General features: G+C 35.4%; 1 protein-coding gene across 1 annotated transcript in view; it reads right to left on the bottom strand.

The window, feature by feature from the left end:
- Positions 1-25964, bottom strand: part of Thsd7a (thrombospondin type 1 domain containing 7A) — a 423447-nt gene that overhangs the window by 92661 nt on the left and 304822 nt on the right. The window contains exon 7 of the mRNA XM_087204666.1: positions 8354-8548. Within this exon, the coding sequence (XP_087060792.1) occupies positions 8354-8548 (195 nt within the window). The remainder of the gene's footprint in view (positions 1-8353; positions 8549-25964) is intronic.

Raw genomic sequence — 25964 nt, 5'->3', positions numbered from 1 at the left:
ATTTAATTGCTGCTGCTTATAAATCAATAGATTCTGTAAGCATCTTCTTCCTTTGGTATGGGGACTGTGGAAGTAGGTTTTTAGAGGGTGGTAAAATGCTGTAACATTTCCTAGAGGACAGGCTACCCTGAAGTGGGAAGACCTGTAGCTAAATTCCCTTGAAGAAGAAAGAAACTTTTATTCTTTTAAACTTGTGAACTTCTGGGCTATCTGTTACCATAGCACAACCTAGTCTTCTAGTATTAATTACATAAGATTGCTCAGTCTTTACTGTAGCACTTAATGATGGTTTTCTGACTAAGATGATAAACTATAGTTTGCAGGATTTTTATTATAAATCTAGATATACTATGCATTGTGGACTTATCCTATCAGTTATTTCACCAGAAAATTGTATAGTTTCATGTCTAAATACTCCATCTGTCACTTTCCGACTGTGGCACTATGGTATTTTTCTTTAAAGCTATCAAATGGGTGCATGGGCTTCTGCCAGAGGCCCAACATTCCATCAATAAGTGCATGCCAGAGCCCAGAGAGCAGCTGTGTGGCCCAGATCAGCGTGACTGCAGGCAGATCCCAGTCGGTCTCCGCACTGACCCCAGAGGCTCGGGCACACCAGCCCAAGCCAAAAGCCCTCCCAAAAAGGGGCTGTACAGGCACACAGGTTTCAGCCAGAGGTCTGCCATACCATTGGCCACAACCAGCGACCACCTGGAGAAGAGCTGTACAGACACACAAGAAATACCCAGAGGCCTGCCCAATACCATTGATAAGTGTGTGGTGACCCTAGCCAAACCCTGTACAGACAACAGGAATTGGGGTGCACAGTCCCAACCAAAGGACCTCCCAGACAACAGCTACATAGGGGACCCAATGAGAGTCATGCCTAGATACCATCCCAAGTGTGCACAGGCCCAAGCCAGAAGCCTGACCAGACAACAGGTCAGCTCAGGGATCCAGAAGGCCACCACTCTGAACCCAGGCATTGGTGCACTGATGAGCAGCAGAGTAAAGGCTGCTCAGTGGCTTGCTGAGAATTCATGACCAGTGGGTGAGCAAAAAGTCACCTCAAAAAAGGCACAGCAGGCTGCATTTGTTGAAATGAGAAGACATGTAAATAAGTTTCAAAACCCCACTAAGGCAACCCCAAAGGGAAATGAGTGTAACAGTCTGATACTCAACCACCTGGACTCCCTGAACTGCCAACAAAAGAGGATTTGGAAAAAATGAAATCAGAAATAATTTCTCAGATAAGAGCAGAGATTGTGCCCATAGTACAAGACATGATTAATAAATATAGAGCAGACACAGATAAAAAAATAGAGGAGCTGAGGAACATGATGGAACAGATGCAAACAGATTTCCAGGAGATCAAAAACTCCACTGAAGGTTGATGCAGCAGAATGAGCCGATGCGAAGATATAATTTCAGATGTAGAAGATAGGATTGCAATTAGTGACCAGGAAAAGAAAAACTTCTTAAAAATAGTAAGGGACCACGAGAAATCAATCCAGCAACTGCCAGACGATGCAAAGAAGAATAATATCAGACTGATTGGAGTCAATGAAGAAACAGGAGAGAGTGCAGGTGACATAAAAAAACTGTTCACAGAAGTAAAGGTAGAAAACTTCCCAAATAGAGGAAAAGAAACTCACATACAGATAAGTGAGGCACATAGGACTTCAACCAGCCTTGATCAAAAAAAGGCTACATATAGGTATATAATAGGTAAGATCCCAGAAACCCAATAGAAGAACAAAATTCTACAAGTAGTTAGAGAAAAGAAAAAAAATCACATACAAAGGAAAACCCATCAGAATCACAGCAGACTTCTCAACACAAACCCTTAAGGCAAGAAGATGTGCAGTGACATATTTCAAGCCCTACAGGAATACAACCTCCAACCCAGAATGATGTACCCTGCAAAACAATCTTTCAAAATTGATAGAGAAAAAAGATACTTTCATGACAAAGAGCACCTTAGGAAATTCGTGAATACCAAACCAGCACTCCAAAAAATTTTAAACAATATCCTAGGAAAAGACAACAAGGATCACAACCTCAGAAAGCTCTGAAGAATTAATCCACTGGGAATGACAAGAAATTAAATGCAAAGGGGGGAGAATCCAACAAAAAGAAAACGTCATGACAAGGATAAGTCAATACATATCAGTTATAACCATCAATGTTAATGGTCTCAATTCACCATTCAAAAGAAATACACTGGCAGAATGGGTCAAGAAGCAAGATCCAACAATATGCTGCATACAAAAAATACACTTAATTCAAAAAGGAACTCATAGACTGAAAGTTAAAGGGTGGAAAACAATACTCCATGAGAGAGGAACCCCCCAAAAAGCAGGAGTAGCTATCCTCTTTGCAGATCAAGTGGATTTCAAACCAACACTAATTAAGAGAGACAAAGAAGGACACTATATCCTTGTAAAGGGAACAATCCAACAGGAAGAGATGACAATCATTAATATATATGCACCAAACACTAATGCACCCATTATGTAAAAAAAGACTAATGGACATGAAAAATCATATAAGCACTAATACAATAGTAGTGTGGGACCTCAATACCCCCACTGTCACAAACAGATAGATCAACTAGACAAAAAATAATGAAATACTAGCATTCAATCAAACTCTTGAACAAATGAACTTAACAGATGTTTACAGAGTATTTCACCCCACAAAATCAGAATACACATTCTTTTCAGTTGCACATGGGCCATTCTCTAAAATAGACCACATACTCACACATAGAACATGTTTAAGTAAGTGCAAAGGAATTGAAGTTATCCCCTGTATATTATCAGACCATAGTGTGATGAAATTGGAGATCAATAGCAAAAGAACCCACAAGAATTTCATAAACACATGTAATTAAAGAACACACTTCTGAATAACCAATGGGTCAAAGAGGAAATTAAAGAAGAAATCAGACAGTTCCTAAAATTAAATGTCAATGCTAATACAACATATTAGAATCTATGGGACACAATGAAACAAATCTTATGAGGGAAATTCATAGCAGTGAATACTCATATTAGGAAAACACAGTGAGCTCAATTACACAACCTGATGCTGAATCTCAAGCTTCTAGAAAAAGAAGAGCAGGTCAAACCCAAAGCTCATACAAGGGAGGAAATTATCAAGGTCAGGTCAAAAATCAATGCAATGGAGACTAACAGAACAATACAAAAAACTCAATGAAGCTAAGGGTTGGTTCATCAAAAGAATAAACAACATTGACAAACCCTTACCCAACCTTATCAGAAGAAGGAAAGAGAAGGCCCAAATCCATGCAATTAGGAATGAAAAGGATGAAATTACAACAGACCCAGCAGAAATCCAGAGGATCATCAATACCTACTTCCAGAACCTATACACCAATAAGAAGGAAAATATAGAAGAAATGGACAGATTGCTAGATACATGTGAATTACCAAACTTGAAAGAAGACCTAAAAATTCTAAACGACCCAACATCAATCAATGAAATTGAAAATGTAATTAAAAACTTACCAACTAAGAAAAGTCTGGGTCTGATGGCTTCACTGCTGAATTCTAGAAGACATTTAGGGAGGAACTACTGCCACTACTGTTTAAACTCTTCAATGAAATTGAAAGGGAAGCAATACTCCTGAATTCATTCCTGGAAGCAAGCATCACCTTGATCACAAAAGCAGAGAAAGAGCCAAACAAAAAAGAGATCTATAGGCCAATCTCACCAATGCACATAGATGCAAAAATCCTTAATAAGATACTGGCAAATAGAATGCAGAGGATCATCAAGAAGATCATAGAACATGACCAAGTGGGATTCTTCCCAGGGATGCAGGGATGGTTCAACATATGCAAATCAATCAATGTAATACACTATGTTAATAGAGCAAAGGACGGAAACCATATGATCATTTCAATGGATGCAAAAAAAAGCATTTGACAAAATCCAACATGCATTTATGATAAACACCCTACACATAATTGGAACAGATGATCTCTACCTCAATCTGATAAAATCCATCTATGAAAAACCAACAGCCAATATCATACTAAATGGTCAAAAACTGAAATCCTTCACACTAAAATCAGGTCAAAACAAGGGTGTACACTGTCACCACTCCTGTGCTTTATAGTTTTGGAAACATTAGCCACAGAAATTAGACAAGAGAAAGAAAAGGACTAAACATAGGAAATGAAGAAGTCAAATTGTCATTATTTGCAGATGACATGAAACTCTATGTAGAAGACCCTAAGAACTCCACCAAAAGTCTTCTAGACTTAATAACCAAATTCAGTAAATTAGCTGGATACAAGGTCAATACACAAAAATCAATGGTTTTCTGTACACAAAAAACAGACTTACTGAGAGAGAAATGAGGCAATCAATTCCCTTCACAATAGCATTTAAGAAACTGAAATACCTAGGAATCAACCTAACCAAAAAAATCAAAGACATCTTCTCTGAAAACAAAAGTTCAAGAGGATATCAGAAAATGGAAATGCATCCCTTGCTCCTGGGTAGGAAGAATCAACATAGTGAAAATGTCCACACTTCCAAAACTGCTATATAGATTCAATGCAATCCCAATTGAAATCCCAGCAGCATACTTCACAGACCTGGAGAAAACAATCCAAAAATTCATTTGGAACAAAAAGAGACCTAGAATAGCAAAAGAAATACTAGGCAATAAAGACAAGGTAGGGGGTATCACAACCCCCCACTTGAAACTGTACTACAAAGCTACTGTGATAAAAACAGCATGATATTTGCAAAGAAACAGACCTGAGGAACAGTGGAAATAGTGGAATAGATTAGAAGATGCAGAAACAACTCCAGACACTCTCAGCCACCTCATCTTCGACAAAGGAGCCAAACACCCTCACTGGAGGAAAGATAGCCTCTTTAATAAATGGTGGTGGAAAAACTGGGTTTTGACTTGCCGAAGATTAAAAGTAGAACTGTATCACTCACAATGTACTAAACTAAAATCAAAATGGATTAAAGATCTAAATATTAAAACAGAAACACTAAACCAGCTGGAAGAGAGGTTAACTAGAACTCTTGAAGACATTGGTGTAGGAAAAGATTTTATGAATGAAACCTCAGTTGCCCATGAACTAGCACAAACAATTAACAAGTGGGATTTCTTCTTACTAAAATGCTTCTGCACAGCAAGAGAAACCACCAACAGTGAAAAGAAACAACCCACAATCTGGGAAAATTTTCACTAGCTGTCCCTTAGACAAAGATCTACTATCTAGAATCTATAAAGAATTTAAAAAAATCAGACCTCCCAAATTTAAAGACTCAATCTAAAAATGGGCATCTGAAATGAACAGACATTTCTCAGACAAAGAAGTAGAAATAGCAATAAACATATGAAAAAATGTTCAACATCACTGGTCATTTGAGAGATGCAAATGAAAACAATACTGAGATTCCACTTCACTTCGGTAAGAATGGCTGCTATCATGAAATGAGCCACTAACAAATGCTGGCCAGGCTGTGGGGAAAGAGGAACACTCCTCCACTGCTGGTGGGATTGTAGACTGATGCAACCCCTGTGGAAATCAGTATGGGGATACCTCAAAGAACTAGGACTGGAAGTCCCATTTGACCCAGCTATTCCCCTGCTGGGGATCTTCCCCAAAGAATTAAAAGAATCATACCACAGTGATATATGCACACCCGTGTTCATGGCAGCACAATTTGTAATAGCTAAAACTTGGAAGCAGCCCAGTTGCCCATCAACAGGAGACTGGATAAAGAAAATGTGTTTTTTTGAAAATGGAGTATTATTCAACCATAAAGAATGAGAAACATTTATGGCTAAATGAATGCACGTTGAGTCGATACTCTTCAGTGAAATATATAGGACACACGTGTAGATATCGAATAGTTTCTCTAGTGTGAGAAACTGAAAGTGTAAATAAGGTCTAAATGGTATAATAGGTAATGTGAAATAGGAAGAAAAGGGGCAAAAGGGAAGGGAAAATGGGAGAGGTAGGGGAAAAGAAAGAAGGGAATGGAATTAACATAAGAAAAAGAAAAAATGGAAACAAAGTCTTTGTAGAGAGGGAGGTGTGGAAGGGTTGAAGGGAGGGCAGAGGAATGGGGAAAAAATAAGAACCAAGATGGATTATGTAAAGGTGCAAATTTCCAATGATGCATGCCATTATATTGTATACCTTAAGTGTTCCAATAAAAGTAATAAAAAGCTATCAAGTAATTTTCTGTTCCATAGAAAATAAACAATTGTGACACATACAAAACATTAATTTTTGAGAAATAATAGAAGGACCAAGTTTTGTGAAAAATTATGAAATATTCTCTAATGATCAAAGAAACATTTTAAAATTGTACTTCCTAAATCATGTAAAAAATAGATCAGAATCTTAAAAGGCTTATTTTAAGCAAGAGAGATATATTTCATTGTCCAGCAAGTGATAGGTATTAAATAAAGATATTCTGAAAGAGAACTTCATTAAATATTTCAGATGATTGTATCAGTTTTTATATGTGTTATTAACATAGACAAATAGCAACAATTCCCCCTCACAGGGAATTTTGCTCTTTAAAGTAGGTTTTGATTTCATGCCCTTATGATTTATTATATAAACATCCATAATTTCCAGCAGAAATTGTGTATGCTTCTAGACTTAAATAAAAATTATCAAAGTCACAACTTTTCAAATTAAGTGAATGATGCATAACAAAAAGCAATCATAAATTTCTGCCTTTAAAAGACTGCATGACCTTTCAGTGTGAAGCATCTTGTGTGAAGAAATAATGAAGTGGTGAGTTTTTTGCAAGCATAGCAAAATTCTTGTCATGTGACTCGGGGCAAAAAGTCACTCATTACTAGTCACACAGCAAGTGTCTGCAGAATGTAATAGATTTATGGGAAGCAAGGTGACCACAGATCTAATTTTAATGAAGCCCAGGACATAATCTGAATGGATAGAGTTTGAAGTAAAAATATAATCTATGTAAGGTTAGAGTTATTGTTTGACAGCACAAGAAACATAATTTTCTCTCTGAAAGTTTCTACTTTTCAACAGACAACACTTTTCACTGTTTAAACACTTAAACAGTTAAGTTTACATTAAGGTATCAGGAAAACATTTTCAGAATCTAAAATGAAAATTCTGAATTTTCCCATATGTTGATTTTTTATATATAATTTTCCCTCATGTTATTGTAAATATCTATATGTTAAGGCTAAGGTAGTGGTATGTTTCCATAGTTATTACAAACACAGAAAGTTTGATTAAAAAAGAATACTATCAGGTAGGTGTCACTAAAACACTTCATAAATGGAAAAATATAAAAGTTACTGACCAAAATTCCCCCCCAAATTAAGAAGGAGTATGGAGAAATGCATATTTACTACATAGGGAAATCACTATTTATCATGTCTAAATATGTATGAAGACATAAGTGATTTAACTTGATAACACTTAAATGGCATACCTATACTCTTGAGAAAGAAGATGGCTTAAAATGAAAAAACTTGATTTAGATATATATTTTCCTTACTCATGTGTTGTTTTCCAGAAAGACACAAGTAAGTATGGTATTACATCACCAAGTTACTCAGAGACCAAATTAGCATTTGGATATCAGCTAAGGAGACAATTACCAAGAGGTTTGAATTTTTTGATAACAAAACTTGCAAGTGAGGAATGCATATGTGATAAACATGCATTTTTTCACCCAGTTGGGTGAAGTGATTTAAGCAACATGCTTTAAAAGTGAATGCAATCTACATATGCAACATCTGGATCTCTGAGCTTCTGTTCAGAAACCTGAATGGGAGAAAATACATGTAATTTTCAGTGAAGCAATAGTCATGCTGGTATTGATTTAAAATAAATTTTCTTATTAGACATATATGATGATTTTCTGAAATGGCAGAATGAACTTTCAAAGGATAAAATTTACTACTGAAATAGACAAAAATGAAATGTAGAATTTGGGGAACCATTTTCAGACTTTTTCACAGGTTTAATATTTCAGAGTAGAAAGAAGTTGAGTTACTAGAATGGACAAAAGTAAAATGAGTGAGTTCACTTTTAAGCATGAGGTCCTGAGTTCCATTCCAAGTACCAAAAAAAAAAAAAAGAAAGTCTTTCCTTCTTTATTAACGATCCATTTTCAAGATTAAATTTGAGAAACAGAATCAAACTGCCTACATTGTCAAGATATATTAAACATCGTTAAATTCCGTTTTTTGTTAGTTAAATTTTATAGATTATCATCTTAGACAGGCTACACAGAGGAAATGTATTCAACTTTCTTGAGGAACCTACATCCTTTCTGAAGCTTGTGGCCTTACCTTCTTCACCCTCATAGGCCAGAATGGACCGTGCTCGTATCTGCTTCCCTTCTGTAGTTTTCCCTGAGCAAGTATGAGAGCAGGAGGACCAGGTGGACCATGCACTGAGCACACAGTCCTTTGGGCACGGGGCATCACAGGCCACAGGAATAGGCAGGATGGCATCTCTGCAGAGCTGTCTGTCCACTTCCTCTCCTGGAAGAAACATGATCACCAATAGTGTCTCCTTGTTAGATCTGTGTAAAATCAGCTATCGATACAAGATTGGTACCCAGATGAATTGGCTTACTTCACCTTTGTTTTTAGTTAAAAACAAAAGAAAAAGGACTACTTTACTATAGTCAGTTAAAAGCACATCAGGAATAAACATTGACATCCACACACATGTGTCTGCTCAGGTCTCAAAATAAAAGAGGCTTCTTTTATTATTAGAACAGTAGTGTATAGGTCAAGCATATTACAGAAAGTATTTTTACACTAGAAATGCCTGCCAATGAAGTACCTTTTATACTTATTAATTTGCATCAATGAAATATGTCCTCCTCTTTATTTCTTTATTGATGTGCCATGATTGACAAATAAATAATGACTCCATGGCATGTGTCAAGTTTTCATGAATTAACTCACAGGTATCTCTATACTCTTGTGACTCCCACAGAAGTCACTTTTGTACAATTAACCACCTTTTCTTCATAAAAAATTTTAATTTGTTAATTGGAAGTAGCCAGGAATGTAGATGATAGGATGGCGTAAGAAAGTGACATAGGGTGGTGAAATTGGTAAGGGAGAGAAAAAGATAAGGTAAATTATGGATAGAAGAAAGATGGTGTCACTCTACTGCCAAACAGTCATCAACAGTCTTCTTTAGCTCTTCAGAAAAATTTCTTAAATTTACGGATTTCTTAAGTTTACAAGAACTGGCTTTTATTACTCTCTTTTTGCTCTAAAGCTCTGGAAACTGTCAAATTTTGACACTCATTTAGTATTTGCCAAAAGAATGAAATGAGATATACAAAAGGCCTATGAAAAAGAAAACATTGCTGTTAATAAATGCAAAAGATTACCAAAAGAATTATAAATAAATAACAAGAGGAGGAAAACCCTAATAAGAAGCCTGCACTTAATTGGTTAATTGGTTTAGTTGTTAAAATAAAATGCAAATGATGTCAACAAAATAGACTCAAATACTGAATACACACTACAAACAAGCAAAAATTATCTTGCTATTTTGCCACAGAACATAACCATAATTCTGAATGAATATATTCAAATTGTAAGCCTTGCAGTAGGTGTGGTAAGAGTTACTCACAGTGCTATTCCTTACAACTAACAGACAACTTCTAGTTGTTCCCACTGATGAAGGGTTAGAGCAGCATTCTAATGTACACCTCCTTATTCATATATGTGGAAAACAAGACAGAAAGTCAGACGTCAATTGGAAATACTCTGACGTATTAATAGCTACTAGCTTGTAGGGCCTTCCATCATTAGACAAAATCAAAAGTCAATTGAAATGCACTTCTATGTTAATAGCCACTAGTCGTAAGGTCTTAAATCATTAGACTTGCTCACTAGTAAAGTAGGAAAGGCTCATTAAAATTAAAATTGAGTCACAAGTATAACATTTAGTTTTTTTAGTTACTCTGATCTCTTAAATTCTGCCTTTATTGATTTTGTGTTTTGGAATATATCTCAATAAAACTGTATGCCAGGTAGATGTATAGGTAGGTTAGTAGAGTACAAAAACCATTATTGTAATGCCATTTGATGTTTTATAATTTATATAATAATAGTGACTCATTTGTTTTGCTTATATTCTTTTATTGGTACATTTTAGGTATACAATATGTTTACATTTATCACTGGGTGCTGGTACCTGTACATGATGTATCTTGGTTCTTATTTTTTCCCCATTTCCTGTGCACTCTTCACCCCCTCCACCCTTCCCTATTTACATAGACTTTGTTTCCATTTTTTTCTTTTCTCATAATTTTTCCTTTCCCTTCTTTCCTTTCCCCTTCCCCTCCCACTCCCCATATCCCTTTGGACCTTTGCTTCCAATAGTTACTCATTTTTAAACTCAGCTTTTTATTAACACAAAGTGAATGGTTGCATATATCTTACTTCCTTCATTGCTATTTTTTATTGTACCATTTACTCTCATTTGTTACTCCAATATTCTGTGGAAAATCAGGAAAGTTTAGGACTTTCGTCTACAGTTAACAGGAGTTAAAGTTTTGTGTTTTCTCTAAAAGTTACCCAATCATTATTTCTACTCAGAAAAAATGTAATTAATTCTGTAGTACTTGAGAGTGTGCAACAAGTATGCTTTTAGATTAGCTTGCATGTCATGAGTGATATACTTTTGTTTGTTGTAGGGTAAACCAAATGGATGTACAATTCTGACTTTTCTTGCCTTTCAAGTTAGTCTTTTTTTCCCCAAACTGTATCCCATTGCTCACTGTAGCACTTTTTCAGTCTCCATGCTCTGCTCAGACAGGTGTATTTTCCTGGAGGGACACCCCTTCACCCAGACAGCACCCCTTAATCCTCTGTGGTGTTAAGACCATCTAAGAACCAACTGCTGAGATTTCCCCGGTGATTTTGGGATTATTTCTGCACTCTCTCCTACTTGCAAGGTGTGAATTTGTCTCTCTGCTTCTCTGATCTCTTGGCCATTTAATATTATATTCACATTAAAGCATTATGTTCTAGTCACAATAGCTTTCCCCCCTTTCCTCCAAGAAAAGGTCATTGTTGCTTCTAGGATTTTGTACTTCCTCTTCATTTTGTGTGAACAATTTAGATCTTCACATAGTAGTCTGTTTTTCAACATTTCAGTTTCAGTTCAACTTTTTCCTACCTTGAGGAGATTTCTTAGGCTCTGCATACTCTCCTAATAACTGATTTGTTTGGATTGTAGTTTGAAGTATCATTAGAACTTATTTTGAAAAATTGTTTACCTGTTCATTGTCTCACTCTACCACTGGACTAAATGAAAGCACACTCCTTATCTGTCTTATTACTTTATACTTAGAACCTAGAACAGTGCCTGTTGCATAGTAAGCACTAATATTTTTTCTTGTTAAATGAATAAATGAGTGGATAGATTTTAAGTTGATGTGTCAGCAGACAGAATGTTGGTCTAGACATCAGACCAAGCAGTGTATTTTGAGACAGGTACAGCATTTCTTACACTGTCACACATTCAAGTACTCTAGGACTCAGCTAAAAGCATTCACTGTGCACAGGTGGTAGATCCATCACTTGGCTTTGCTGGAAATTCAGCCTCTTACATCTCACCCATGGAATATTAATTTGCATGTAAAAAATCCCCAAGTGATTTGTATGCATATACAAATTTAAGAAATATTGCTTTCAGCTGTTTTTTCTTTTTACACTTGCTTGTCATGTTAAGGTAGAAGCAGATGGTCTCTTGAAAGTCAGCTGTGTAAAACGATGTCATCTGGATTTCACTTCTCTATGGAATGTTCCTTTATAGCCCTCTGTAACAGAGTAGAGTACATACACTGCTGGCAACACTCATTCAATGAATAGTTATGAAACGCTCATTTTTTATCAGGTTCTAGGCTATAAATTTTGCATACAGCAGCTCAGTTAATTCTCACAATAACACTCTGAATTACCATTGCCATTCATTCATTCATTCATTCATTTTCTGGTGCTGAAGATTGAACCCAGGGCCTTGGGAATGCTAATCACATGCTTTACCCTCAGTTCTGGTTTCTATTTTGTTTTCTTTAAAGAAAATTGAGACTGAACAAATTTAAACTACCTATCTCAAACAGCAGAAGTTTGACTAAGGAGTTTCCCCAATCTACTTTTTAAAAAATTTTTTGGCCACTTTGTGTAAGGATCTTTCTTTATTTTTTGCTGTTTTTTTATTAGTACATGTTTGTAGTTCATAATATTTACATTTTATTGTGGTAATTGGTACACGTACACTATACATTTTAATTCCTTTTTTTATCCCCTATCCTTCCCCTCCTCTGTCCTCCATTTCTTGATTCCCCTCCCCGTTGAGAAAGATCTCCCTACTTTCTATTATCTGTCTTTTATTTTGCTTTTTATTTATATTTTGGGTTTCTCATGTAAGAGAAACTATGCAAATTACTTTTTAAGTATTATGGTGGCAGGAAATACTCACAATGCCAAGGCAGTTAAAGGATGATCTTATGTCTATAGAAAAGTCAAGAAAGGAGCACTTTCAAATTGTTTCACAACAAAGTGGTGCATGGCGACAGGCACATATTGCCTCAGATACAAAGAGACAGGTCCAGGGTTTTATGTTCTTAGAACAATGAGCGATCAGGTATAGATCTGTGAGGAAACACGGTCATTCAAATCTCTGACTGTGTTTCAATAAATGCTTTAGTCAACTCAGATAGTTGAAGCCCATACAAAGTGTGTTGTTTTTAAGCTAAATCTCCAACACTACAGGAATAAAGCACCTGGAAAACACTAGATAAATACACTAGATAGATCCATCCATACATACATCCTGGACATGTTAGATCTATGGCCATCACAGGCAAGTCCAAAACTTTTCATCTCCAGGGACTTTGTGAAGTTTTTACTTTAATCTTACTTTTTACATAAGAAATGACTTTGAAAATAAGGTAAGAAGAGTAGTAGGAATTTTATTCCTTCACCATCTTCAAACTAGCTTCCTCTTAACATTATTTTGATCCAGCAAGTATTGTTTTGTATAAGACTGCTTTAGAGAATATATAGGTGTAAAATAAACACAGCCATATCCAAAGATCAGACTAGCTTATAATCTTCCTTATTGAGAAATGGAAATTTTGTTGTTGAGTACTTTGAAAATTTCACTTTTCAAAATATCAACCTATGTACACTTAGGACACACTCAACCACTAGATTTTCTAGGATAGGTTCATTTGAGATATTGATTGTATCAGTGTGTAGCCCATTAATCTGGGTGAACATATCTGTTTGTCACTTTCATGATAAAAAAACCCCACAACAGTATAACTTGCTTTTATTCTCTAGTCTCTCTGCAGGCAATTTCTTAGCTAGAGTCTGACCATGACATCATGAACATTTTGATTTCTCCTTGTGTGAACCTCTGTGTATCAAATACACTATCTTTTTGCCATATATTTACCAACATAAGTAATTCCAAAGGATTGCTTTATATTTAGTTTATTTTTTTAAGCCCCGAAACTCTATTTTAACAAAACTTCCAAAAAAAGTATACTATGCATGAAATATGTAACACAGAACTACACGAATGAATCACTGTCTACATCTTACAATTTACACCTTACTTTGAAGCATTAACTGAGACATCTGCTTCGAACTAGTTTGTGATATCTTATGTAAGAAATAGAGATATAAAAGAAAAATGATTGGATTTATTTATATTTATGAACTTAAAATGAGACTTACATGTTTAAATTAGTGTTTTTCCATTTAATTTTCTTTATAAATTAAACATTGAGTATGTTTTCATAATTCATCATTTTTGTAAACTTAAACATGATTTTACACCTTTAAAACAACCCCCAAATTGTCCCTTGTCTGAATACCACCAAACTTTTAATGAACCTTTCCAAACTATCCTTTTTAATTCTACTGTCTCTTATTGTCACAATAAGAGACTTGAATATCTGCTTGAAGTGATTACACTGGAAATTCATGAAGATCTGCAAGGAAATAAAATGAGAATTGAAATATGAAGATAGACTTCTCTTTCTTTGTTAAAGTATATGTTGAAAGCTTATTGCATTAATTGTGCTAGAGCTTAAACAAAATATAAAAGATAAACCATGGTTTATCAGGGTTTTTAGTTTCAAGATTGCAAAAGCAATGCACTAAACATATAATCATATTTTAACGCAAAGTATATATGTGTTGTTTAGTACTATTCTCTTAATGCCTCTTTAATTATTCTGATTTTTTCTAATAATAGAAATGTGAAGCTTTTATGGTTGATTTTAACAGTTACTGTGGTATTCTGTACAAAGCAGATCTAGTGCAAGATCAGTAGTCACTGTTATAATGGAATTGGAATGGGCTAAGCAGAAAGGAGGTATTAAAGCAGAGAGAAACCAGATATAGAATCAAGATAAAAAAGCATACCATTTAGAAAGTTCTGAGCATTGCAATTTAGGAATCAGATTTCTCTTACCAGATGCACAGTAACTCTACAGTAACCCTGGAAATTATTGAATTGTGAACTTTTGTACTCTTCAGAAATTACCTTAGAAATCATATTGACATAATAAGAGTCTTTATTTACATACTTATTTATTAACCAATAAAAGCTTAAAAAAGAATTGAGATGAGAAAAGAATGGAGTCTCATATTTGCATGGACCTTTCTAGAAAACATTTTCATATAACCATTAATCTATGCACTATAAATTCCACAGGTATAGAATCACTCTCAGCTTGCAGAAGTAGAAGATCCATGAACTGAGACTTACTATTCTTTATTTCCCTTAAGAGAAGCTAACATCCTTCATTTTAAGTGGGAAATTTCAAAGCCATTTTTAGTTTCTGCTATCATGCAGGTGGTGAGTCGGATGTTTTTAATCTTGATCAGTAGTGTCTTTCAGCCCACTGCACACTTTCCTCTGGGTTCTGTTATTCCACATTCACTTGAATTCCATCACTGACTCCGCCCATCAGGGTGCGTTTCTAATCATGGTGTCCCCCTACACCTATTAGCAGAAGGCTACATTACTTACCAGAACATTGAAAAACCAATCTCTTGTCATCACCTCATTTCCCTATATTCTCTCTCCCAAAACTATTTGCTTTTCCACAGACTCACATGCTGCCTCCTCTCTGCCAATTAGCCACACTGTTGGCCCCATCTTCTTGTTAAGCCATCCTTTAGGTGTAGGTTTTCATCCTAAATCTGCTTTGACTTTCTCAAATTTCCCAGGTATAGTTGCACTCTATTCTGTTTCCTCCCACAATATTGCAGATATATCATTCCTAAGTTTTTTTCTAATTGTCTGTTTACTTAGCATTACTCTTTAGTGGCCTATGAGAACCTCCTTGCCAGGCATTTGGTCTCATTCACCATCATTGTGTATGATGTCCTTGGTTCACTTACTGTCCCTTTAGAGTTTCATGGTAAATATTTGCTGAAAGAGGGGGATATGATGGATCTGAAGCCCCAGGATATACATTGCTTTTTAAAAAAATCCACTGGAGTCTTACTTGTGTACCTTTCCCACTTAATAGTTTACTAGAAACTGACCAAGAGGGCTTTACCTTTCTCTTTGCTACACTAAAGTTTAGACTGTTTTTTTTTTTTTCTTGACCGTAGACCCCTGACTTCCTTTTTCTTACAGAATTTATTGCAGAACATTTACAATTGTAAATTCTTTCCCTGCCTCATTGGAATGTATGTGAATTGTCTCACAGGTTTTTTTTTTTTTTTTTTTGCCACTTGTACAACCCAGAAACTGTCTTTCTCTAGAAGTTGAGAATAATTCTTTTAAAAGTTAATATCAAAGGTAATAATGCTAGACTCTTCCTGTCTCTGTAGCAGGGTAAGTACCTAACTTCTACCCACGCCAATCTGCAATCATTAAAGGTTGGACAGATGGTTTAGTCACTGCAAAAAGCCTTGCAAACTCAAGGATAAGTCATGGTACTTGACATATTCTCTTGATCAGACTTGGTCTTGCAAGTGTTTTTCTATTAGTTCATACTGGCACTTCAAAATCTTTTTACCTTTTGTTTCTGTCAACTTAAATTCAGTCTGTACATATGGTAATAGTCTCAAAGACATTCTTTGTTCAAACTTTGTGCAATTTTTATTTTGACCAACTGCATCTAATTTATATGAAAATTATCTTCAGCTTCACTTTCTTCTTTTTATCCAATTACATATTTACCTATTGACTTCATCAACCAAGGGTCTTCAAATATAATGATTTTCAGTTTTTCTAATCCCTTCTGTTTTCAGTAAGGTTGCCATTTATGTTCTTTCTACGTTCTTCCCTGCCCTGTCAGCTATATTTTATTTTCTTGAATCACTATCCAGTTTTCATTTCTGAGGCCAAAATTTATCTTTAGCTGCTTAATCATAATCTTTTCCTGACATCGTGAACTTCCCAATCCAGGACCTTGATATAATAATTAATATGACCATTATCTTCATTTCTGAGGTAGAACTCACTCTAACAAAGTATAGTAGATACATGACCTGAGAGAACTCGGTGCAATCCACGTGGCGGTGGTTTCAGGGGAATTTAGAATGCAAGAGCTGTGGGGTGGGGGAGATTTCCAGTCAGATACCATAGGGAGCAAGGCAGTGTGCCCCTGAAAGGGCAGTGTGTGAAGCTGTGAGAGCACAGGAAACATGTCGTGGAGACCCCAGGAAGTTGGAGAAGTCAAGAATGTGGAACATCTGAGGAAGGCTGTAGGCAGTGAGCAATGTCACCCCAAGACAACTGGACATGCTGTAGGGGGGGGCTGCCCAGGCCCTTTGGAGTGCCAGTCTCATTACAACTTGTTGGATATGGAGCTATGGATTTATCATTTACCCGGTTGGGTTTCAGTCTTCCTTTGGACTAATTTTCCCTATCCTATTTTTTCCTGGTAGAACAGGAATGTTTACACTGTGCCATTGAAGTTTGGTAGTGCTTAACTTTCTTTTTTATTTTAAAGGAGGTCACTGCTAAGAGTATGCCTTAAGTCTCAGACAGAATTTGGACTTGGGCTTTTCAGCAATTTGATGTGCATGAGTCTCTTGATGGGCATGGGTGGAAAGTTGTGGTTTGGATATGAAATGGTTCCCAAACTCTCATGTGCTCAGAAGTGGCGCTTGTGGAAGGTGACTGAATCATGGGGGCCTTACAGCTAACTTGCCTGGTTAGAGGCAGGTAATTAAGTGTGTGACATACAAGCCTCCTGGCTTCTCTCTTTTCTCTCTGCCTCCTGGACACTGTGACATGAGCAGTTTTCCTCTATGGCAGGCTATCCCATCATGCCATATGTGCCTTGGAGCCAGCAAACCATGTAAGGACTGAGATTTCTGAAGCTGTGAACCCAAATAAACCTCTCCTCCTTTAAGCTTCACATGGCAGGTATTGTGTCTCAATGATGAAGAAACTAATAAACTCTAAAAGTCTCACTTTTGGCAGAACAAAGCAAGTGTCTCTACTCTGCAAGTTTCACTGCAGGGCCATGACGTTGTTCTGTGTAATGCCAACTGTTGTGACACATCTTTAAAGGCATGGTTTCTATGTGGTCAATGTTTTATGGAAATAGCTGGCAGCACATGCATTTTGGAATAAAGATATGAAAAATGTTCAGTGTAACAGTTGATTCCGGGTGTTGCTCAGGCAGCTATCATTTCAGCCAATGGATTCTTGTATTGAATGAGTTTGATAAAATTTTAATTTTTATATCTTTGTTGTATTAGCTTATAAAAATTAATGGAAAATACACATTTTTTGTTATCCTATATTTAAATAATTGGACTGAAGAGTGGTTAAGTTCACTTAGCTGAAATGAATGCTTCAATTTATGCCGTTTCCTACTATCCTTTTGTCTGTCTAAAAGTTTCACACTCTCTTGCCTCATTTATTTTCAGTAACTAAAGTGTAAACTTACTCATGGATATAAAACACATTATAAAACTCTAGGAAGCTCAAGTTATAACCTCATTACTGACATTATTTGACATTAAATAAAATTTTGTTCATTTTTTTCCTGAGATTTATCTCATATTTTTGTTCTTTAATACTTTTCTTTTGTGTCTCTATTTTTTGAATAGAAAAGCTATAACATTATAAAATTGAGCTAGAAATTACCTATATATGTTAGTTTTCATGTCCTGCAAATTTACTTTTTCAATAGTTAGAAATCAAATTGCCCTGGGTCAAATTCTAGGGCTACAACAGACCAACAATATGTCCTTGTATAGCTTATTTAACTATTCAAAGATTTAGGCTCCTAAGTCTCAAACAGAAGCTAATAGTTCTTATCTTATGGCACTGTTAGGCATATCAAAGGAGAAGTTTTGTAATGAAATGTCTAGCACAGTGTCTGGCACATAGCTGAAAAATCTTGTCCAATGTAACAGTACAGTGCCTACTTTAATAATTCCTGTCAGATGAGGAGTTGCTGTCTTTTCCATACCACTGCAGGGATGGATTTGCTTCATTTGAAACTCCACTGTGCTCCAATTACCTTGAATTTCTGAGGTTAATCACATTTTTCTTAGCCTACTTATAAAGTGGCTTGTAGAAAGGTACATTTCATGACTCACAGCATAACTCAATCATTCAGTAATTTGTCATTATTCATTTTGTTAAAGAGGAATAGCTGCGACAAACAGCACTTCTATTCTTAAATTTGGAGGCACCTCCATACCGATTTCTGCAGTGGTTGTGCTAGTTTACATTACCACCAACAATGTAGATTGGTTCCTTTTACCCTGTAGCCTCTCTAGCATCTGTTATTATTTCATTTCTAGATGATAGCCATTCTTTCTGGAGTAAGGTGGAATTTCAGTATTGATTTCATTTGCATTTCTCTAATGGCCAGAGATGTTCAATTTTTAAAATGTATTTATTGTCCTTTGGTATTTCTTTTAAGAAGTGTTTATTCATTTCACTTGCCCCTTTTTTTGATTGAGTTTTTTATTTCGAGGGCTCTAATTTTCTTAGTCATTTGTATATTGTAGATATTAGTCTTCTGCCTGAGGTGTAGCATGGAAAAAATTTTGTCCCATTCCATAGGTTGTCTCTTCACTATCCTGATTGTGTCTTTTGCTGTGCAGAAGCTTTTAAATTTGATATGATACCACTTGTTGATTCTTCGTACTATTTTCTGTGCAACCAAGTTTCTGTTCAGAAAGTCCTTGCCTATGAATATATCTTTAACACTTTTGGCTATTTTATCTTCAGCAGATTAAGTATTTCTGTTTCAATATTTAGATATTTGAGCCATTTTGATTTTAGTTTAGTACATGGTGAGCGATACAGTTTTAGATTCAATCTTCTGCATGTGGATAGCCAGTTTTCCCAACACCATAGGATAAAGGGGTAATCTTTTCTTCAGCACATGTTTTTGGCTCCCTTTTCAAAGATCAGATAGCTGAATGTTCCTGAAGTTGTTTCTGCATCCTCTATTTTGTTCCACTGATCCACATGTCTGTTTTTGTTCCTGTGCCAAGCTGTTTTTATCACTGTACTTTTGTAGCATTACTCATTCTGTGAGGAATGGTATTGGTATTGGTATTGCATTGAATCTATATATTGCTTTTGGGAGTATGGCCATTTTGACAATATTAGTTCTGCCTATGAAGGAACAGGAGATATGTTTTCACTATCTGAAGTCCTCTATGATCTCCTTTTTCAGAATACCATATTTTTCATTTTTCGTCTGGTTAGGTTAATTCCTACATATTTAATTTTTTAAATGTTATTGAGAATGGTATTGTTTTCCTAATTTCTTTCTTGGTGAGTTCATTATTTGTATATAAGAATGCTATTGACTTTTGTGTGTTGATTTTGTATCCACTACATTGCTGAATTTGGTTATTAACATGAGGAGCCTTTCGGTAGACTTTTTTGGGTCTTTTATGGAAAAGATTATATCATCTGTAATTGACACTTTGCTTTCTTTTTTACATGTATCTCTTTTATTTCTTGCTCATGCCTGACTGTTCTAGCTAATGATTTGAGTATACATTGAACAGGAGTAGTGATAGTGGGCATCCTTACCTTGTTCCTGATTTTAGAGGCAAAAATGTTAGAGCTTTTCTTTATTTAATAAGGTATTGGCAATAGGTTTGTCCTAAATAGCTTTTATTAGGTTGAAGTAAGGTCCTTCTATACCTGTTTTCTTCAGGATTTTATCATGAATGGGTGTTGGATTTTATAAAAGCCTTTTTCTTTATGTATTGAGATCATCATAGTGTTTTTGTCTTTGCTTCTGTTTATATGGTATATTATATTTATAGATTTGCTTATGTTGAAGCATCCTTGGGGTGATTCCTACTTGGTCATGATATATTATCTTCTTAATGATTTGTTACATTCTTTTGGCCTATATCCTGCTGAGGATTTCTGCATCTATGTTTATTAAAGGGATTGGTCTGTAGTTTTCTTTTTCAGTTGGGCTTTTTTCTCCTTTTGCAGTCAAGGTAATGCAAGGTTCCAGAAATGATTTTGGAAGTATTCTTTCCTTTTCAATTTCATTAAACAGTCCAAGAACTGTTGGTATAAGATCTTCCCTGAAGTTCTTGCAAAATTCAGTGGTGAATCCATTGGTCCTGGGCTTTTCTTTGTCAGTTTATTTTGTATTACTATTTTAATTTCATTGCCTATTATTGGATTATTCAGGGTTTTTTATATCTTCCTAGTTCACTTTTGGTAATTCATATGTACCTAGGTATCTACCCATTTCTTTGGCATTTGCCAATTTATTGGAGTATATATCTTTGAAGTAGTTACTGATAATCTTCTGGATTTCAGTGGTGTCCATTGTAATTTCACATTTTTCATTTCTAATTACATTGATTTGGGTCTTTCCTTTCCTTTTTTAGTAAGATTGACTAAGTGTTTATCTATTGTGTTTATTCTTTTGAAGAACCAGCTCTTCAATTTATCAATTCTTTGTATTGTCTTTTAGCCTCCATTTCATTAATTTCTGCTCTGATCTTCACAATTTTCATCCTTGATTAGCTTTGAATTTGGATTGTTCTTGTTTTTCTAGGACCTCAAAGTGGATGATTAAGTTAGTTATTTGGACTCCCTCTTTTTCTGCTGTGGGCATTCTCAGCTATAAACTTTCCTCTTACAACTGAAGTCATTGTGTCCTATAGGTTCTGGTATGTTGAACTGCATTATTATTTGATTCTAGGAAATATCTTTCTTCCTTGATTTCTTTTGTGACTCATTGTTATTCAAAAGTGTATTAATTTCCATGTGTTTGCATAATTTCTGTGATTTCTTTTACCATTGATTTCTAGTTTCATTGCACTATGATCTAATTATTTGCATGGAGAGTTTTGATTCTTTTGTATTTACTTGTCCATGGTTTATGGGCTAGTATGTGGTCAATTTTGAAGAAAATTTCATACACTGCTGAGAATAATGTGTATTTATTCTCTTGTTTTGAGGTGTAGATATCTATGAAGATAACACCATAGATATCTATTAAGTCCATTTTTAAAAAATTAACTTTATTGGTACATTTGAGGTATATGATATAATGACATTCATCATTGGAAATTTGCACCTTTACATAATCCATCTTGGTTCTTATTTTTTCCCCATTCCCCTGCCCTCCCTTCAACCCCTTCACACCTCCCTATCTACAAAGACTTTGTTTCCATTTTTTCTTTTTCTCATATTAAATCCATTCCCTTCTTTCTTTACCCCTACCTCTCCCATTTCCCCTTCCTCTTTGCACCTTTTCTTCCTATTTCACATTATCTATTATATATTTTAGTCCTTATTTACACTTGCAGTTTCTCATACTAGAGAAACTATTCGGTAGAGGCCATCTATTCCAATTTTTTGTAGAGTTTTTATCATAAATGCATGTTGGATTTTGTCAAATGCTTTTTCTGCATCTATGGAGATAATCATATGGTTTTTGTTCTTCGCTCTGTTGATAGAGGGTATTACATTGATTGATTTGCATATGTTGAACCACCCTGCATCCCTGGGATGAATCCCACTTGATCAGGGTGTATGATCTTCTTGATGATCTTCTGCATTCTGTTTGCCAGGATCTTATTAAGGATTTTTGCATCTATGTTCATTAGTGAGATTGGCCTATAGTTCTCTTTTTCAGTTGTGTCTTTCTCTGCTTTGGGGATCAAGGTAATGCTTGCTTGCAGGAACGAATTTGGGAGTATTGCTTCCCTTGGAATGGATTATTCTTCTTGAACATTTCTTAGCCTTAAATAAATTCTTTAATGTAATTGTATATTTTAAATGTATGTTCAAAATATCTGCTTTTAATTTACGTGTTTCTGTTTTCATCAGGGATTTTATGTTCAGGTGAATTATAAGAACCACTTTGACTATATCCTTTATGTCTTTTACTCAAATCATTTGAGCTTAAAAGAGAGATGTGCCCACAGGATGTAAAGCTAGTTTGGGAAACGTGAGCTCTGTTAATTACTAAAATCATTGGCATTTAAAGTTGAAAAGGCAAAGGGAAATTAGGTTCTCATATAAAATATTAGAAATTAATGTATGGAATCTGTAACCATTTATAAAACACTTGGGGAGAAGAATTAGGATGACTAATGAAATGAGCTACAAATTTTAATTATTACTTCCTTTTACTAAATAATTCCAGTCCCCTGGCATTCAGAATACCCATTTCTACTTCCTCTCAAAACGTAATTTAATTTTGTCAGCCTCTGAGCTTCATAGTTTCAAGACATTTCCTAAGCAACGATATGCCTGTTACATCTGCTCAGCAGCCCACCAAAACTGGAGGGTAGTGTGGGGGCAACAGTTCAGTTGGTCAGGAGTCTAAGCATTCCTGTATCTCTCATTCTCAACAAGTTGCCTTATTTGAACAACAAGAATGTCCTTGGAGAGTAATTTGTAATGATCTTCTGAGTACAAAGTGCTATTAAGTGTTAAAGATTATTTACAGTACACTACACTCTAAAAATCTATATTTACCAAAGGAACAATTAGTGTTTCTCGTGATTATCTCTGGGACAGTGCTGTAGGAGGAATTTGTGCTTCCATGAGAACTACCTGATTCCTCATGCTCCCTAAAGAAATGGAATGGGGTCCCTGTCTATCAAAATCATTAGTTTTAAAATTTGGAGATGCACTGAAACATCTGGCACATCCCAGCAGGTAAATGGTCATTAAAATTGCCATATAGATTTATACAGTATTGGATAGTTCAATTTCTGGTTCCATGGCATCTTTGTTGTCTCCCTTAATAAATTCTCACAACTGTGTAGTAACAGTTCATTCATGTACCTCAATTCAATAATTGTTAACCTTGGTTTAACTCTTGGTTGGCAAAATTTCTTCCGTTCTTTTATTTTATTTTCAAGAAAATTTTATTTCAGCCAGGCATGGTGTCTCACATCTGGGAGGCTGAAGCAGGAGGATTGCAGAGAGTTCCAGACCAGCCTACAATATATAATAAGTTCAAGGATGGCCCGGAATACATAGTAAGATCTTATCTTTTAAAAAAATTGCATTCCATGTTTTAACTACATGTATGTTTGAGTGCATTTGATGCTTTCAGATTTTATTAAATGTGATATAGTATTTCCTGCTTGCAAAGCTTACTTGAAGTCATTTTCATAGCCACAAGTATGTGGCTATTGGGAAAAGGTCTAATTTGTGTTTCCTTGGTATGTCAGATAATTGAGCACAAGGCTGTGGAGAAATATCTATAAGTGCTATAATGATACTGTGGTCTCATCCAAGAGAAAATGGCAAATGCTTCAGCCTTACACTGTATGGTCACTGAATGTTTACTAGAATCCCTATTACTAAGTGTGGTATGACCTTGGATAAATATTTTTTATACTTAGGCCCTATTTCCTAATTCTTAAACTTTTCTTTCCATACTTGTCTTATTTTATGCACACTATAATGTTCTAGTGGAGAATTATGAAAGTAGGCAAATGAACAAGTCTCCTGTACTACTAAGAAAGGGAGCATGATGTATACTTAGGCATATTAATTAGTTTCTGTGCCTACTTTCCTCCTATAACAGTATCATGTTTAGCTCATAGCGTTCTAAGGAAATCACATCAGTAAGAAACCATAAAACAAGTCCAAGCCAAAGAAATGCATAATAAACATGAGCAACCAATTATTAGTTTCATATTATGACTTTATGTTCATGTCCTTTAACCTGGAAATAAGGAACATGATATTTCCAAATGAACATGGCATTTGTTTCTTTCCAGACCAAACTTACTTTTAATAAGGATTTGAAGTACTTTAAGGGATAGAGCCCAAAAGATACATATATTTTCATACAAATATATTAAATATTAAAATGGATAAAAGGACAAGAATCAAAAATATGGGACTAGGAAAGATACAGTAACTATGCAAAATAATCTGAATTGCTGTTTCTTACTGAAATTTTTTCTGATTTATTAATTATTTATTAATACATGTTTGCAGAACATGCTTACATTCCTTTTGTGGAGTTGTTACATGTGACACAACTCATCTTAATTCCTTTTCAGCCCCTTTCTCTCCCCTCCCTCCATCTCTCCAGCCCTTTCCCGTTTCAGAAAGATGTATCTCTCTTCTTCCCATTATCTGTCTTTTATTTTGCTCTTTAATTTATAGTTTCTTTATACTTCCTACTCTGTGGAATTTATCACTGAAAAAATTGTACAAGAAGACTAGTTGACAAGATTATTCTATTTGGGTCCCTATTATTATTCTTCATATTGACATCCCAGTAACTTATATTGACATCCCAATAACAACTTACTTAAAAATCTTAACTCTCCAAATTCTCTGTTATTTTGTTTCCTTGCGTTTTATCTTACTCATTTTCCCTTGGCTTTGTAAGCATATCCAAACCTAAGTAAAGTAGCTAATTATTCCTGCCCTCAGGACAGACTTCAGAAATCTGAACATATTATCTCTGGAACTCATTCTGCCTGCCTGTCTCTCTGTGTCACCTAAGCAGTCTTATTGGATCTTGTCAATCTGTGCACATGAGCCAAACATTTTTTAAAGATTTCTCTAGGTCAGTAGAGGTCTTGGTTTTTTTTTTTTTTAATGATTTCAGAATCTATTTTTTTCCTCATTTAAAAAAAATTTATTTTATTGGGACAATTTAGGTATACAATATAATGACATTCATCATTGGAAATTTGCACCTTTACATAGTCTCTCTTGATTCTTAGTTTTCCCCCTTCCCCTGCCCTCCGTTCAACCCCTCCATCCCTCCCTATTTATAAAGACTTTGTTTCCATTTTTCATTTTCTTATATTAATTCCATTCCCTTCTTTCCTTTCTCCTACCCCTCCCACTTCCCCTTCCCCTTTGCCCCTTTTCTTCCTATTTCACATTGTCTATTATACCATTTAGTCTTTATTTACACTTTCAGTTTCTCACACTAGAGAAACCGGTATTTACACATGCGTGTCCTGTTTATTTCACTTAAGAGCATCGCCTCATTGTGCATCCATTTAGCTATAAATGTCTCTAATTTCTCATTTTTTATGGCTGAGTGGTACTCCATTTTATTAAAAAAAACACATTTTCTTTATCTAGTCTCCAGTTGATGGGCATTTGGGCTGCTTCCAAATTTCAGCTATTACAAATTGTGCTGCTATGTGCATGGGTACACATATATCACTGTGGTATGATTCTTTTTGAATTCTTTGGGGAAGATACCTAGCAGGGGAATAGCTGGGTCAAATGGGACTTCCAGTCCTAGTTCTTTGAGGTATCTCCATACTGATTTCCACAGTGCTTGCACCAGTCTACACTCCCACCAGCAGTGGAGCAGGGTTCCTCTTTCCCCGTAGTCTGGCCAGCATTTGTTATTGGTTGATTTCATGATAGTAGCCATTCTTTCTGGACTGAGATGGAATTTCAGTATTGTTTTCATTTGTATCTCTC

This window comes from Heterocephalus glaber, unplaced genomic scaffold, assembly GCF_053883595.1.
Source record: "Heterocephalus glaber isolate CG9 unplaced genomic scaffold, H.glaber_assembly_v1.0 deba00000546, whole genome shotgun sequence".
Lineage (NCBI taxonomy): Eukaryota > Metazoa > Chordata > Mammalia > Rodentia > Bathyergidae > Heterocephalus > Heterocephalus glaber.
The sequence above is the reverse complement of the archived record's forward strand: the minus strand, read 5'-3'. Positions and strand labels throughout refer to the sequence as shown.